This window comes from Semicossyphus pulcher, unplaced genomic scaffold (genome assembly GCF_022749685.1).
Source record: "Semicossyphus pulcher isolate SPU_LCO1_2020_fin unplaced genomic scaffold, fSemPul1.0.p SCAF_13, whole genome shotgun sequence".
Taxonomy (NCBI): domain Eukaryota; kingdom Metazoa; phylum Chordata; class Actinopteri; order Labriformes; family Labridae; genus Semicossyphus; species Semicossyphus pulcher.
The window spans coordinates 23666612-23684833 of record NW_027211637.1 but is presented as its reverse complement, the minus strand read 5'-3'; the positions used below and the strand labels follow the sequence as shown (position 1 = coordinate 23684833).

The window sequence follows — 18222 nt, the reverse complement described above, 5'->3', positions numbered from 1 at the left end:
TTTCTGTGGGAGTGCTTTGCCCTTTTTGGGGGTTTCTCTTGTACATAGTATTAAATATCAGACCACCACTTTGACCCGTTTGCACCAACACATTCATGATTTGTGTACCTGTATTGAATGTCCCGTCTGTCTGTTACTTTTTGTTGTATTATTGCTGTTCTCTTCTACAGTTCTCTCATTAAAATGGATCCTTTGTCTGGATGAGATTACCGAGCTAAATAGAGATTTACAAAATTAACTTGGTTTATAATTATCCCACTAAATGGATATTATATTTGTGTCTCCCTAAGAAGGTGGAGAATGGCCGTGCTTGCATTTTTCTTTTATTGCCTACTCAAAATCACATGTTCAATATATTTGATGATAATGAAGCTTGTGTTCTTGTAATAAGTGGTTAATTTATCTCTTAACAAGAAAACAGATTTCTCGAGATAACTTGTTAATTTACCAAGAGAAAATAACTTCATAAATGGATTCATAACTGATGCTGCAGTTATGTCATTAGAGCAGAAGAGAGGTCAACCGACCATCTCTCCACTGCTGCTCAAAAAGAGCCTGTTATAATGACAGAGGTAAGGACAATGTATATCTTTAAATCAGTTGCTGCAGTTGTCAGGATGCCATCGATGCACGCTTGCATGCCACTCCTGATCTCTGATAAACATTAAAGTAATAAGCGGAAATAACCCTTTGTTTTCTTGTGATAAATAGGTTTATTATCTCGTTTTCTTGAGATAACAAAATAATTAACTTGTCATCTCGAGATAAAGACATCAAACATAATTGCAAGCACCGCCGGCCTTGGCTTCCGTATGTTCCTCTCATCTATGTTTGACAATGATATACAGCTACTTGTCCTTTAAATGGGTCATGACTTGATCCCAGACTACCTTCAGCCAAGCAGTAATCTGGGTTGCATTTGTTCTGTCTTGAAGTGATCTTATTAATTTGGTTTTTATGCGTCTGTCTCCCGGCAGATGTGGATGAGTGCTCAGAAGGCAACGGCGGATGCCAACAGATTTGTGTCAACATGATGGGCAGCTACGAGTGCCGCTGCAGAGAAGGATTCCTCCTGAGTGACAACCAGCATACTTGTATCCAAAGGCCTAAAGGTTAGTCACGCTCACACTCACACTTTGATGATTTATGGGAAAGTGATGGGACTTTTTTGATGTAATTATAGTATTGAAAGTTTATTTAAGTAACATTTGATGGAGCTGAATCTTTATAAACAGGCTAATGTTCACATCAAGGCATTTTTAGATATGATGAGGTGTGCTGATTTAAAGTGAGTATGGGATCGGCCCCAACAAGCCTAAATGAAAGGTGAGCAAAGGTAAGTGTCTGCTGTCTGAAGAGGGGGGTAAAAAAAAGAAGAACGGGGATAAATCTCTTTGTTGTTTTCCTCCCACCCTTTCAAATTGAACCAATCTAGAGCTTGGCAGCATTTTAAGGTATCGGTGGTATGAGAGTGGCCCTTCGGGGGACTGTGAGCAGAGAAAACAATTAGAGGTGTAGCCTCGGGCAGACACACCTCTTGTTTATAGAGCATTCCTGTGGGATGGAGACGTGACAGGAGGAGGTAGAGAGCCAACCTGCTCTCAGGCTTACTCATCAGACACAGGAGCGCTGCACACATACATACATTCATAACGTCATGGCTGCATTTAGAGGGAGCTGTCAGGAAAATATCTCTGTTATGCATTTTGTCTGGCAGTAGTTTTCTTCTTCTCACAGTGGTTAGAGTTTGTGACGGATCCACTCTTGTTTGTTAAAAGCACACAGTACAATAATACATCCTTAAAAACACCAGTTCCTCAGCTTTGCTTTGAGAGCTGTACTGGTGTAGCTGCATTTGGCACTTCCTTGAGTGACAGCTTTGAGATTTCTTTTTAATTCACCTAAACTGTTTAACGGCTCTGTTTTAAAGGTATTTTTCATTTGGACCGTTGTAAATTGTTCTAGTAGCGTTTCCATTTCTAGCGCCAAGGACATTCTCAAAGTCCAAACTACGATACTGAAATTTGACAGCAGACTTTTCCACTGAAAACAGATGGACTGTCAAGTTTCATGGCTAACTGCTGAGTGCAGCATGTCAAAATAATAATACCAGACATTTTCTTCCATTTCTAATCAACCTAACATTTTTCTGTAACATTAAATGAGCAAGCTAGGCTAAACAGCTGCCACTTGGAATGTAGAAACCAGTTAGCCTAGCTTGTCTATGTTAGAGCTTAATGAAAATCACGAAAACATCGTGTAGTTGCAACTTGTTGAAACGTAGCTAGCTTGAAATGTGGTAATTAGTAGTAGTAACGTTAACGTTAAAGTTAGTAGTCAGTAGTGAGTTTGCAAAAATTACGATGACGGTTACAGCAAGCTCACGCATCGCCGAAGTGGTTGCCATACGTGGCACATAATAGGGACTTTAGGCAGCGACAGTTGAAATGACGGCTTCGGTGTCTGGAAAAAGAAAAAGTACCACTTTGTGCACTTCCTGTCGTTGTAGCCCAGCTGTCTACTACGGGAGAAAGTTTGCCATAGTCAGCCAGCGTCATAGTGTAAGCAGTAATTATATGTTTTTTATCCTATTTCACACTGTCATTTTGTTTATATTCAATTCTACCTTTAGTAGTTGTATGGATTATTAGTATATTTGTTAAAGATACCCGCTAATTTGACCGTTTTCCATGTTTGTTATCCACATGTCATCCGTTGCCAGATCAAATCGTTGCTTAGTGACATTAGATTTCTACAACTACGGCAACTCGTTGGAATGTTTCATGGGCGTTGTAGTCATCCCTCAGCACGAATAATATGCATAGCGTCACCCCATCAGGTTAGTGACGTCTCAAACCTGCCAATCTGAAAACGTGTCGTTCAGCCTGTCCTTGGTACACTGCAGTTTAAAAGCAGACAGGCCCAGCCATGGAGATGACTGCTTACGTTGTCCCTGATATGTCCTGTAGCACATGAAAAACACCACATGGAGATGTTTACAAGGTTAAACACTTGATTCTCACTGGAGGGGGTCTTTAAATTTCTGCTTTTCTGGTTGGAAAAAGTGTTCAGCAGCACCAATGATTCAGCAACATTTTGCCTGATCTTTGGAGAGAAGACAAATCTGTGTCACCAGATCCTGAAAGAGTGTTTGCTTGTCTCAAACAAAGTCAATTTCCTCCTTGAAGACCTGTAGAACAAACACCTTTTAAGAGTTAGAATATTTGGAATATGTGTGGCTTGGAAAAATGGGTCCTGTATTTACTTTGGTGTCCGTTGGCTGAAGGAATCAACTATAATCTGTGCATATAGTCATCTGCTTATTTGAGTGAATAGACTCAGGAGCTGCGGGGGCTGTGGATAAACCTACCCCACACAGGTAGAGGAACTTATTCTCAGCACCATCATCAACTTCCTGAACTGTGTCTGGTGATTGGAAAAACTATTTTTAAATGTCTGCCTGCACAGATTTTTAACCAATCAAATTAGAGTAATGGTGTCAGTCAATACCAAAAATGTACTCCCCCTGGGATACAATCATGTAGGAGGTACGATCATTGAAGAACTCTTGATTAAAATGGGTTTTATTTCATTTTGGTTATTATGATTTTGACTGGATAAGTAAACAAAACACTTATTTCTTAGGAAATGTGATTTTAGTGTGACTGTAAAGCAGACACAGTTTGCTGCTGGAGATTTAGGTGTCTGTAATATTGACTCCAAAATGTAAACAACCTTGATTCTGCTCCCTGTTCCTCGCTTGTTGTTTGTCACAAGACCAATGCCTCCGTTAGTCATTGGGTCGATTATGCCGCAGCTCAGAGAAGCAACACTAAAGAAAATGAAAGCTGTTATCTCTATCAAAAAACACATTTATTCAAGGTGTAATCATCCAGCTGTCTGAGGACTCCTCAGCTCGGCAAGTTCAGGGCTGAAGCTTTGTTGTGGATCTTCTTGTTGTTGGGATTGTAATTCAGAGAGGCCTGACGGCTTGGAGGTACAGCCGGATTCGAGTCTCTTCCTCTCTGCCCTCCTCGTCTCTCCTCTGTCTTTTCTTAGATAACTGCGCACGCTGGGAGTCATTAGACTGTGGTGTTCCTGTGTCCCCTGGACGGTGAACCGAGGATTCTGGGACGTCTGGTTTATGAGATCAGTCTGGCCTAGTGAACTGTCAATGTTTACATTTCATAAACGCAGTGTTATTTGAGTGGAGTGAAGAGCTGGATCATGTGTTTCAAAGCACTACTGCTATATCAGCGCTGTCAGAGGCGGACTGCGAGCACCCGTCGGTCTCCTTCACTTCCTCTCCCCTCTCTGTCTGTCTTTATGAATGCCTTCAGTTCCTGTTGATCCTCCATTTTCATATTAATTTAGTCTTTATTGCTTCCAGATGAGAGCCATTTGGATGAAGAGATTAAAGCTCGCTATAAATCTACAAACTTCCTTCGCTCATCAGATAGCTTCCCGATCATTGTTTCATTATTTTTGAAAGACTAACGGACAGCACAACTGCTCATCTGCTTATTATTACTGCTCTTATTACAACAGTGTGTGTGCAGGCAAATGGAAGTGGTGAGGGATTGGCCGGGCGAGTTATTGGACAATAACTCTGCAGATTTGTTGTAAATATCACTTTCCTCGCTAGCTAGAAAAAAAACTTACGCTCGAGTGAAGGGGAAAAAAATCTCCTTGAAAATTAAATCTGATCGCCGAGTCGCTTCGAATGCGTCCCTCCATCCATTCTGCCGAGCTCCTCCTAAAGAGCAAAGCCTGGGGTGCAGTTTGCTCATGAGCTTTATTGTTCTCATTAAAAAGACATCAGCTTTCCATTTCTTTCGTTAATGGGTCAGGTGCTCCCTCGGCAACTTCTACGAGTCTTTCCGGGGACAGTGGAGAGCTGGTCACTGCAGTGTGCGCCGCTAACAGTCTGTTTCCCCTGCTGGTAGGAAGCCCTTGTTAGCAGTGAGCCTGTGCCAATTAGGCAGCAGGGGTCTGCCAGCCTCTCAGCTAATGACAAGACTGCTGCTGGCCTGTCTCTTATTAGACCTGCCCCTGCCCCCCCTGAACAGGAATAACTCCGGCCAAATGAAGGCTCCGTCGTCGAGCTGGACAAAATGTAACAGTTCATTTATTCTCCCCCAAACATTTCTCCCAGTCAAGAAATAAAGCCTTTGAAAGCCCGGCCAAGGTGCTTAGCGGTTGATAGGAATGCCATTTAGGTCAAGAAGGGTTCCACTGCTTTGCATTTGATTTATTGTCTCTATATATAGGAGGATAACAGGGGACGGACTATATGTGCGCGAGACGGGATCCGGCACATTGGAATCCTGGAATTTCAGGCTCAGTCAACCCACACATCCATAATTTCAGTCCTGTGCGTTTCTGGGTATCCGGTAGGGCAATTACCTTAAGTGTGCACTGATGGGCTGTTATAGAAGTCACATACTTTTACTTTTGCATTCACTCTTACTGTCCTCAGGATACATTAAAACGTGATTATGCCATTTGGAAATCGAACCATGAGCTCTGCAGGAGGAAGTAGAGCTAAAGTGGGACAAATTAAGGTGGAGATGTAACTTTTAATAAGACCTCTGGATTTAATGTCCTGTCATTCTGCCAATCAACACGGCAAAAATGTGGCTGGCATAAAGTGCTGCAGGAATGTACGAAGGGGTATTAGGGCCAATACGAGGAGATTTTTTTTTATTCATTTAGCATTTCGAGAATAAAGTTGAAATGTCGAGAATAAAGTCGACTCCTCAGGTCAATCAGATATCTGATATCTGTGTATTATTTCATGGTATCATCATACCTGATACATTTATGTGACGAAACTCTAAAGTGGAGCTACATTTAACTCGTTTAGATTCTGTAGAGTAATTTAATCTGACATTGATTGATCAGGTCCAGGAGTTGACTTTATTTTCAACAATGTTTTTTTACTTGATTCCCCACTTTTCGATTTCATTCTCGACATTTTAATTTCAACTTTATTCTTAAAATTTCGACTATAATCTCGAAATGTAAAAAAAAGAGAGAAAGAAATTCCCTCATATTTTTTCTTTCTTAATGTGGCCCTAATACTCCGTCGAAGGAATGAGTCCTCAAACCAGGAAGTGATTTACCTTTTTTGGAAGAAAAAATAAGACATTTTTCCATTTCTTTTTTTAGATGCCTGAAATAAGATATGTGGTTTACACAAACATAAGAAATTCATAATATTTCTATTATATAAAATAAGCCATTTGAAGTGTCGAACAGTTTTTTTGGAGCTCAAACAAATTTGGTTTCTAACATGGAGCTAAATGAGACTTCAATGTCAGGGACATTAAACGTCTTCAGGTCGAATACACACACAGCAGCCCCTGCCATCAGATTTTCATTTAAATAAATGTCTGTTAAGTCACTATCTATCGCCGAATGAGGTAACACAATGGTGATTGAGCCCATGGCCCACTGATGAAAGCCTTTGCATTTGCAGTATTGTGGACCCAGTTAGTGACGCGTTTTCCATCACCCAGCAGTGGTTGGACTGCCAGAGAGGGTAGGCGGAGCTAAGCGGCTGCTTTGCTGGTCTCTGCAAGTGTTAGTTAGAGTAAACAGTAATCTACTATGGCTGAACAAACAAAGAAAAGATGGATGACTACAGATACAACTTCAAAAATAAGTGAGAATCCAAAGAAAAAGGAACCGATTTGACGCTCAGATGAAGGCAAACAGTCTGAGTTACACATGGAGCCAACCGTAGACGTCACGCACTGTTTGGATATCTAGGAGATGTTCTCCCGCAATTACTGTTTATTGCCATAGGTGCCGCCAAAGAGAACGAAACCTTAATACGTAGGCTTGCATTAGCTTTTTACTTCTTGTGATTGCATGTCTAATACAGAAATCTATACATGGTGTTCATTTGTGAAGACCTTGCTTAACAGAGCAGAATGTGTAAGGATCATAAACTTCTGTTTGTCATCTAACTTATTTTCTGCAATCATCCAAAATCAATCGGACAGATCCCATTTGCTTTTTGTCAAGTGAAACGGGGCGACGCTAACTTCAAGGTCGGTCTACCAAAGTATGTGATCCCTGCAGCGTCTAATGTGCGGAGAGATGTGGGATAGCAGCAAGGAGTCTGGTCTGAAAGTTTGCACCAGCAAACTGATGATTTTATTACAGCCAATTGCAGAGAAAACTTTGGTTATATACGAGTCCAGAGAGGCGCCGTTCACTGCTGGAAGAAATCAATTAGTAGACCACTGCACTCAAGTGGACAAACACAAACAGATAACTCAATGTTCCCTCTGGGGCGCTAAAAGACTTTGTTTCATTTCATATTCAAATTGCGGGTTGTAAAAGAAATATTTACTTCTTTTAGCATTTTAGAAACAATACTAGAACATTTTCTTCCAAAGATTAGTGCTGTTGTTTTCTATCAGTCACCTGATGTGCATACAAGCGTTGCTCTCTCTACAGTAGGCCTTGTGTTTCCAGGAAATGTTTACTTTGTCAACGAGAAGCTCTTCCTGTGTTTACAACTTTCATTAGCTTCCCAAAGGGGTTGTTACCCCTCGCACAGCCAGTCTCTTCTCTGTCTCTGGCGCTCTCTCTTTCCAATTCGAATATGAACACAATGGAGATGATGGACATGCACACAAACAAAGAAGAGCATGCACACGCACGAGTAAACACATCTGAGTCATTTTTCAATTTAATCCCGCTGGAGGCACATTCAGACACGTGTCGTGGCATTTCGATGCAGACCGTGGCATGTTGACTTCAGGATATGTGTTTCTGTGCTGGACAGACCTGCAGCAGTGTGAGGAATTTTTCCAATAAATGTGATCAAATCCATCGCAAACGGTCGCATCATATTCTCAGTTCGTTTTGCTTTCCAACCATGACATTCCTTTTGAATGAAATCTGGCATGGGGTCGTTCAGCCCTGTTTTTTTATTGTGCTTCTTCTTATCGTTAATGGATAAAATAACTTAGTGCAGTGTAATATCCATTAAGCAGACTGTTGTAAATCGTTATTTAATGAAGTAATGTGCTGGAAAGGGCCAGTTTCCATCATTCCAATGGTGCTGTTTTTTTTAAACAGTCAAATATATGAGTATTAGTGTTTAGATTAGATTTTATGGGGTTTTCTGTATGTCCGTGTCCTGTGCTTTGTGGTCGTCCTGCTGTGCAGAAGCCGACATGGCTCTTACATGTTCCCCCTGTTGCTTCTCAGCAGGCCTGCCTGCCTGCCTGTCTGTCTGTGCATTGGCCACAGAACTGTTTTTACAAGTGTAGAAGTCGCTGCTCCATTGCTCTGCAGCCCAACCGTATAACCAGGCTCTTTTCCTATTCTTGGGAAGTGAAGCAAAGGGAACGCCTCGTGCTCCCTTTGCTACCTATTAAGCCTCTCCTGTCAGTCCAGCAGCAGAGACAAAGACACACGGGACACTTTCCTCTGCCTCTTGTCTTTCTCTGTCCATCCCACAGTTTTTCTCCCTCTGTCTCTTCCTACGTTATCATCCTTCATCTTCCCTCTTTGTCCAGACTTTAACTTAACCCAGCGCCCCCGCTGCCTCCACCCCCACCCTTGAACAAATATACACCAGTGGCTTGGGCTTCAGCAAACGTTGGCTGCCTTGCCACTGAATTCTCCATAGCTCATTTGAGACGGGCATCCCTTTTGGTCGTGGGTTTGTTGAAGGCCATTTCTAAGCCGGCCAGCCCAGCATGCTGCTGCGGACTGCCTGAGTGCCAGTGGGGTTTTTCCACTAACACTTGGCTGTCATGGCTTTAACCAGAGGACCAGACTGAGCTCTGCACAGACAGATGCCTCCTTCAGCTGCCTCTCCCCTTTGATTTAGGAAAGAATGCAGCTCTGTAATAACATACAGTATCTCATATCTATTGTACGTCTTTATTAAAGGAAGCTCTGCCGTGATGTCTCCGGTGTTGGGAACATGCCTCCTCTGGGAGTGCACGGTGCGGTGACCTTGATAGAACGAGAGGAGGAGTGAAGGGGAGAGTGGCACGTCCCCAGCAGGTGCTGCACAACTGTCTGTGACACAGATGGGCAGGCGCAGACAAATGCGCGTGCAGCATGCATACATTATGCAAATACACCTGTGTGCCGATGCATACATATACATTAATTCATGTATGCATACCAGGTCACACAATACGCACATTTTTATTCTATTGCCACTGCACACAGAACTGTAGAAAGATCCTTAGGAGCCTTTCATAAGTACACTGTATCTACTCTACTTGCCTGTTTAACCAGACATAAGCACTTAAAGCATATCTCATCACTTTAGGGACTAGAAAAGTATGCCTGCCTTGTGCTGGAGCATATGTTAACTGAATGTGCTTTATTTCAGTCTCAGGAGCACAATATACTCATAAAAGTTGTATATTAAGCACTTTGGCAGAGATATGTATCCATCTAGGATACTCTGTGCTGTCTTTTCCATTCTCCCGTTGTTTATGCGTTCAGTGGCTCCTCTCCGAATAAATGAGTGAAACGAGCAGCCTCAACAAGGCCTTGGGGAGACGGAGAAAACCGGTGCTCGTGTATCAGTCCAAACAGTAGCACTTGGATGGATTCTCCCTGCTCTCTATGAACCGAGTCGGTCGGGGAAGAGCTACTTCCTTGACCGGCTGGCCGCCCCGGCGATCCGTCTGACCATCTGCGTTGCAGCTCAGCCCAACCCAGTCCAGTTCAGCTCCTTTCCCATTCTCTTTTTCATGCGCTGACATTTTTATCCTCCTATTAAAACTTTTAAGGGCCCATTATCTAAGAGGAAGGAATGCTGCTTTAATAGTGTGGTGGCTCCATGCTTAGGCCCCTTCTTTTTAGTTTGCAACCAACCAACACTAGCTAGCTGCTTAATGTTCTCCAGCCAGCGTCGGGCTAAAGAGAGGGGACCGTATGACAGCAGCTCAGCGCGGACCGTGAGCCCTCCTTTCACTGCCCCGAGCACTCAGAGCAGACTATAAACCCTTGGCATGCCTTCCACTACTTCAACCCCATTGTTTGACTCTCTCCACTACATGGGTTTTCAGGTTTAAGAGAGCTTGCAGCGCTGTGGTGAAGAACTTGTGGCCTCCTTGGAACTTTTGTTCGAGGATCAGAGAAGTCGGCGTCTTGGCTGGAGAACCCATGTTAACTTTTCTTCTTTTGCACAGTTTCCTCATGTTATGTCATGTAAGTGCACACTCGGTTCAAAGTTGACTGTAATTATCATCTTCGCCGGCAGATTTTGGCACAGAAAGACAATCATACAGAGCCTGAAGCTTCTGTGCTTAAAACAAGGTCTAAGTGAAACTTACTAGTAAAGTGTAGTTCGAGCTGGTTTGGTTTTGAGAGCTTTTTCAAATAGCTTTTTACTTTCTAGCTCATCAACTTAAAGGTATAATAAGTAGGATTTTTCTGTGCATTTTGTCAACAACACATTCAAACTGGGCCCCTCCTCCTGGACTCTTTGTTACCAGAAGCTCACTCTCACTCTCTTGTGGGAGAACACGCCCACCCCGCCGAGCTACCGACAGCATCACCGTTAGCTTTGCACTACCATGCTAACCGCCGGTTACCATTGTGCTAGCATGTTAACCGCCGGTTAGCTTGTCCTACCTGGTTTGAGGCACCTACCTGTCCAACAGAAAGAAGGCCAACTCTGCATCGCTCTTTCTTCATGTTCGCTGGTCTGAATGGGGCCCAGTTGTTAATCTGAACAACTCCCATACTCACCTATACGCTGTGATTGGCTCAGGGAACCACAACAGCGCCCCTCCTGAAAACGTCCCGAGCAAAGCAAAACAGAACAGATGCAGAGGGAAGGGTCTCACAAGAGTCTGCACACACACTCACCAACACACATGTATAGAGGCCCATAAGTGATGATTTATATTATATTTGTAGAAGTCTATATTTTATTTTTCTAGGAAAATCCAACTTATTAAACCTTTAAGGGTTAAAATTGAAAGCCAGTGGTTCAGTTGGTTGCTTGAGCTCTAATCAATCTCTCCTTTTAGACTCGCTTGCACAAAGGAGTTGCAATCATCAGTAAATCCTTATGTACTCGTGCTTTTTATTTCTGTTGTCCTGACCTGCTGGTTTTCAGAGAGGCAGCTGATGTGACCCGCCCTTGATGCTGTGTCCTGCAGGCGATCTGACTGAGCTCACTTATTAAGTGCCTGACTCAATGACAGACACGCAAATTGATTCTGCTTCAAAAGATCGAAAAATAATTTACTGGGTTCACCCCAAGGATCATGGTTTTTTTTTAGGTATGAATAGAAAAGGTTGAGCTTTGTGTATTTAGTTTGAGCGCACTAACAAAACAAGTCTTTAGGTCTACCCTCATGCCATTTTCTTAAAGGACATTATTCTCGATCAAGTTATCGACCGAAAAAAACACGTTTTACCACAAAAAAACAATTTCAGGGCTGAGTCAGAAAAAGATGTTCTCACATGTTTCTGTGCACCATCAGGATGCTGCCACAGTTACGTGTTTGTGAATAAAATCTGACCCAAACACTGTTTAGGGACTACAAACAGTTTTACAAAACAGAAAACACTTGTTATACCAAGTTTTACAAAGTGCAAACTAAATCTGTATGAAAGTGATTAAAGGGGAGGTATAATGCTAATTTTAAAGCTTCAAATTTCAGTCTGTGCAGGCCCTCATACAGCCTCTGCCTGAAACGACTCAGTCAGCTCTGTCCCTTTAAGAAACGCGGCCCCCTACAAGCCCACTTTCTTCTGATTGGCCAGCTCTCCGTAGCCTGCTGAGGCTGTACTCCGTGACGCTGAGACGCCTGGGGATTACTCCAACATACTTTAACCTACAGATTTGAAACTTCATCCACGTTTAGTCTGAACATCCAACATTGTAACATTATAAATATGTCTTAAAATGTGAAACAGCATAATACCCCCTCTTTAACATTAAGAGGAATCGCTGTATTCTCTTTCTTACCTAATGTCTGAACAGTGAATATCAGGCTACAGCCAGGTGTGTTAGCTTAGAGTTTAGCTTAGCTAGCCTGTTTAAACGTTACAAAATCTACCTTCCAGCAGCTTTGAAGCTCAGTAATTACCTTATCAGATCTTATTGTTGTAATCTTTAAAAAACAAAGTGAGAAAACAAGTTGAATCTTCAACTACAGGGTTTTAAACAAACATATATCTATGCTAAGCTAAGTTAGCAGGCCACTGCCTGTACAAACATGAGTGGCATCAAAGCATATGTCTGCACACAAGCTTTTATTACCTCGTATAAAAAACAAATGAGGGATTTATTAGCTTCTGGCATCAGCGTCACCTCTCAGTGCCGGTACAGAGGTCATGACCTGTCCGGGGGGGTAACACTGTGGCTCCTTTGCAGAGGAAACACTTCCACATGTTATCATGGCTAATTGCAGCGTTCCCTTTCTTCCACATGTGCAGTTTTGATGACGCCTGTCTGTGTCAAACCCATATACACTCTTTTTAGTCCCTTGGTAGCTGTTTGTAAAGACTCCTTTAAAATTCCAACAGTTTGGACTGTATTTCCTGTCCAGCTCTCTGCTTATAAAATGCTCTGTGATAGTTTTTTTTCATATAGGGTTATGATTTATGGATCAGCAGTTTGTTTTAGGGGGAACACGGCACACATGATCTATCGTTCAGTTTCCCATCCACCTTCTTATGAAAGGATGTTTGTCTTTCTGCTCCCCATCATTTAGTAATGATAAAAACTGGAGCCAGTTAGAGAGAACAGCACACGGTGGATGATAGCTGGGCCTGGCCTGGAGAAAAGCGCCATTGTGTCAACACTTTAGCTTTTATTGGTCCTCAGAGAGACGAAGGCCCGGGTTCTGGCCCCGGCCTGACATGTTATTGATGGATTGGTCTGTAGCATTGGGTTGTGGGGCTGCATAAAAATAAAGGGGGAGTGAAGTGAGTTTTGGGATGCATAATACAACCTGAGTCAGTAATCTTGAGTCCGTCGGGGTTACTTAGTTGGAAATTCAATCCTCTGTTAAGTTCATAGATGTCTGTTTCGTGCTATGGCCCCTGGTAGACAGAAAGCGAAGGAAAGGGACCGACTGAATTCCACATCCTACTTAAATATCCACATGACTCACTGTGAAATTTGCAGCACTATACAGCAGCTGCTCTGCTGCCGCTCATTCATGGTCACTTCGCTCGGCCCCGCCGCGTCTTTTTTCTCTTCTTTGCCCTCAGAGCAGAAGCGCTGGCCGAGTGTTTGTTCAGCGCTGACTCTTTGTGTTGCGGGGATGTCTGCTGCTGCAGTTAGCGTCTGATAGCTCGCCTCGTCTGCAAGAACTGCAAGCGCTCGGGCAGGAAAGTCTGAGAGGATCGTGTGACCTTGTGACACTTGCTGACAGACATAAAGTGATGGAAAGTGTTTAACCAGGAGGTCAGAATTGTCTGTCAAACTTGTGTTGTCAGCTCCTCGCAGAGAAGAGAGACTGAAAATAGATTTCAGCCATGAGTGGAAATACATCGAGGGCAGGTTGAGCTCTTGGCACAACATGTGGAAAACAAGAGGGTATAGTTAGGGGAGGCCGTGATTGCAGGAGTTGCAGCAGATGATAAATAAGTAATTAAGGGAAGGATAATGTGAAAACGTCGTTTCTGTCAAGCTGAGATTGTTTGTCTGTGTAACCCTCGAGGCAGGAGCAGAGGAAACGTACGACAGCACTCAGTCGTCAAGGCTGACGCGCTACTTTTGGACTTTATAGGAAGAGTTGAAAGGTTATAAGAGCTTTCCTAGGTGTTGACATTTCCACACACATATGCAAATAGTTACATTTATAGCAAAAAAAAAGTTGGCTAATTAAGAAAGTTAGACCTCCAAACACCCTTCAGTGCGACAGCAGATTTAATGAGACGTTAATGGAGACGTCTTCGTGCTCGCTGCCTCCCTGTTCACCAGAAGAGAAGGAAAAGCAGAGGGATGTGTTTGGTTTTTAATGAGCCGGAGAGCTGGGGTTTGTCACTGCGTCTGCAGCGGTGGCACAACGAATAAGTCAAATATCAGTCTTCTCCCGCAAAGGCAGCAAGGATTATCAGAGTGCGGAGCAAAGCAGGGGGAGGGCTGCGTCCGTTTGGTGTAATAATTCATGACACGAGGGTCTCGAGTCATTGAAGTGCATGCTGGGTTTTTATCATCAAGCATTTATACGTCACCGAAAATGATGCATCTTTGTGCGCCATGAAACTTTGAATTATGAAAGTCCTTTTTTTGTGTAAGGAGTGTTTTAACCTTGATGACTCATGAAAATGTCCCGTTTGATCCGCAGTAAGACTCGAACCAAGGAGTTAATTTTTTTCTCTCTGTGTTCCTCCTTTCTTTTCTTTATGGGGGATTACCTCAATTAAAATTACAGGTCTACGGGATCAGCTCCTGCTGGGAGTTTTATCCTTTTTGTCGGCAGCCTCCTTTTTTATAGCCCGAGCAGAGTGAGCATGTTCAAACAAGCTCTTGAGTCTTTGTAAAGGGGTACTGGGCATGTCAGTCACCAGCGGTGGGCGTGAATGTGACTGTGGGTCAGGCTGCGTGACAGAACATTTGTACCCCTTTTTACCAGCTCTTTGATATATAAATCAACTCTTTTACTGAATGCTCTTTGGTTTATCTCATCTCATCTCGCTGTTTCCTTCGCAGTGCAAGGAGAAGGCTCGAAGGACGGACCCACCTGCATGGACAAGAATCACGGCTGCGCGCACATCTGCAGGGAATCACAGAAGGGTGGCATCTCCTGCGAGTGTCGACCTGGATTCCAGCTCACCCGCAACATGAAGGACTGCAAATGTAAGTCACGTCATCCTCAACACAAAGAGGGAGACACACAAGAGGAGGATTTATAGGCTCCTGATGAAAAGGTGATCGGGGTGGGAACCTGCCGATGATGGATAATTACACTCATTCCACACATGCCTTCAGCAGATCTGAAGCAAGCGTCTGACATTTACGTTACATTACCAGGCCGTGACTAATCCTCCGAACAGTCCTCGTAAAGAAAAACATGTTTATCAAACAAGCAGTGATCATTTACACAACCAGGGCAAGTGTGGAGGTTACTCGAAGGGGGCCGCTCTGATGGACAGCGCACACTTCCTGTTGCTGTGCAACCGAGATCATCCTGTCAGAGCCGGGGCTGGGGCTGATGGGGGATTTGTCTGTGTTTGGATAAGGATTGGAGAAGTGTTATTCTATAGTTTTTCTGTGACAGCCCAGGAAAAGGGCAAAAAGGCGCAGGGATGGTAGGGTGCAGACAGGATGGCGGTGGAAGCCTCGGCTCGCTCGTGCTCTTTTTCACTCTGTCATCACAGGTGTGTTAAAAGTGCCGAGGTTAACGCTCCCTTCGCCCGACAGAGAAGACACACACATGAACACACTTGCATTGAAAATCTTCCTCTTCCTATCATTGAAGTGTTCCGGAGTGTTTGTTGTGTTTGTGTAACAGAATGATAAAAATATATGCACTTAAAGTTTCTGCTCATTCTGTAGAATTAATGAAATACAATAATTAAATGTGTAGCCCGTAGGCTGACACTCTTATTCAGAGTGACTTACAAAGAGTGAAGAAGTTCAGCCTCCTGCTCAAGGCTAACTCGTAGGATGTTGGAGAGTATAAAAATACGACCTCTTACTTCCTCTGTGGGTTAATGCATAAATAAAGCCACAATATTGATTAATGTAATTAACACAGATGAGGTGGAGAATATCTAAAATAAGGCATGCCCTTCTTGACATAATGATGCAGAATTTGACCTTTATCAAGTAAGCACAGTTTTGATAGCATTGGTGAGCATCTGCATCAATATTTTCTATACTTTTAAAACTGCTTTTGAGTCGTGACTTTATTAATCCAATCATTTTGAGGAAAAGGAAGTTTTACGTCTCCTTGGAGCGCGCCGGGGGGCAGCTTAAATCCAACCGCCACTGTTTAAGTCATAGCGCATAAGTCCAGGAGCAAGAGTGTGTATTATCCTTTGTCATGTTCCAGCTGCGGACTAGGGATGCACGATATTATTGGTACGTTATCGGTAACTGCAGATTAGGGCTTGAAAATGACATCGGCAGATATGTTTTTTTTTACCAATATTTTCTGCCGATAAAACAGAGCTTTAATTCTGCCTACATGTTCGATGATTCCCTAAAAAAGCTTGACGTAATGCTACAACATTAACTCAGCATGAGTGTGTGCACGCACTGCCTGCGCAAAGTTATCAACAATACACACATAAAGACTAAAAAGTCATAGAAACTCGAGCCAATGAATAGAAGTTAAACAACTTTCACAACTCTTAACAAGCTAACAGTTAGCTCACATTCTCACTCATTTTACCGGACTTAACGTCAAGCACGCCAAGAATACACTCGCAGCCAAAGCCGACTAACTAACATGTTCATGAACACACACACACACGATAAAAAGAGTCCGTTGGCGATCACTGATGTCTCTGTAGTCGGTGCAGGAAACAAGTCCGGGCATGTCTCCCTCACTGCCGTGTTTCGGAGGGATGCTGCATTCAGGCGCGCTCAGAAACGTGAGTGATCAGACACGTGACCTTTTGTACAACGCCTCTTCCCTCAAGTGTGAAGAAAGGTGCAAGGTGTAGAGTAGGCATGATATCAGTTCCACTTCAGGGGAGACTTGATGTTCTCTGCAATTAGGTGGAAAAAAACATGTGCCTAATATATCGGTATCAAAATCGACAATCGGCAAAAAGGGTTGGAAAATATCAGCATATCGGATATCGGCAAAAAATCTAACCTTGTGCATCCCTTTTGTTGCATGAAATACCTCTCTGCCCTCGTATCATGACATAAGGCATTAAAGCATAAAAATGTTCAAGGATGTGTGTGGATGATATGTGTGTTATCCTGCATGTTGAATTTGTAATAACTGTGTGCTCTTCGATAGTGACGTGTAACTACGGTAATGGGGGCTGCCAGCACATCTGCGAGGAGACGGACCACGGCCCCAAGTGTTCGTGCCACATGAAGTTCGTCCTGCACAGCGATGGAAAGACTTGTGTAGGTGAGTCATCTCACCCCGATAAATCCACCAAGGGCAAAAAAAATAATGGCTTTTAAATAAGAAAATGTAGAATCAGAAATTAATTCAGCGCCCAATTTCCTACAGCAAATTTAATTACTGTTTGGAATGAGGTTTATAGCCGTAAAACGCAATTATAGGCCTTGTTACAGTAGCTGTAAGCCTTCTGATCTGTGACATACAAGGACAAAAGGCTACCATCCACTGTGCTTTCCACTCTGCCGCTGCTGCTCCAGTAACCTCTCAGTTCCTGCACCTGCTTTGGCTCCTCTTCCTCCTCTTCCTCCTCCACCTCCTCTTCACTGGACACTGTGCACCAGCTCTCCCTGTTCCTCTCCGTCTCTCAGCCGTGCAGTCAGTCGCCCACCTTCTATTAGCCCCTGGGTCAATTCCCTCCGCTGCTTCCCCTCGGGGATTAACTCACATACACCTGACCTAACCTTCCACTGACATTTCTCAGTGTTTGCCTCAGTTGACTTAAGTTGAGTAAAAATCATTCAGCTACTCAGGCATATTGAGCCGTTCTGAAGGGCACTGTGCCATTAGATGGGACCTGCAGGTGCAGTAGAGTCGCAGCACAGGTCTCAATAAACGGGATTGCGTTTAGTCATGCAGAATTACACATTCCATCGACAATCGTGGAGCGCTGGCGATAAAGTTGGTCAGGTGGAAATTTGAAAGTGACCATTACTGCAGACAGGCCTTTATTTTATCCGCATCTTTAACCAAAGTGTCATTAATAGTTTCTGTATACAGTACGAACCCATTAAAACCAATTTAGCTTGCACTTTGCTGTACTGGAAGCTTCACTGAGTTGCATAGGACATATTTTCATTGTCAGTAATAGAATAATAAACTGATACTCGCCTGGTTTAAGCGGCTGTTGAGTCTGAGAGCTCGGTTTAGGTAGCGGCTGATTAGCTCAGTGTTTCTGTATCCCCTTTATTACCGCAGCCCTGATGAGAGCCAGACCTGTGTCAAGGCCCTGGTCAGCCAACCTGTCATTATTGCTGTGCCCTGCTAGGCCGGGGGGACGCCACAAAATTGACCGCAACCAAATTATACGTCTTAGCCTGTCATGTTCTCCAACGTACATTTGGTGTGCCAGATTAGGAAGCCAGTTAAAACCTCCGATTTCGCTCCCGTTGGA

At 43.4% G+C, this 18222-nt stretch overlaps 1 protein-coding gene across 1 annotated transcript in view; it reads left to right on the top strand.

The window, feature by feature from the left end:
- The window catches only part of scube3 (signal peptide, CUB domain, EGF-like 3), an 86285-nt gene that overhangs the window by 33297 nt on the left and 34766 nt on the right, over positions 1 to 18222 (top strand). The window contains exons 4-6 of the mRNA XM_069659549.1: positions 978 to 1112; positions 14672 to 14818; positions 16938 to 17054. Of these exons, the coding sequence (XP_069515650.1) occupies positions 978 to 1112; positions 14672 to 14818; positions 16938 to 17054 (399 nt within the window). The remainder of the gene's footprint in view (positions 1 to 977; positions 1113 to 14671; positions 14819 to 16937; positions 17055 to 18222) is intronic.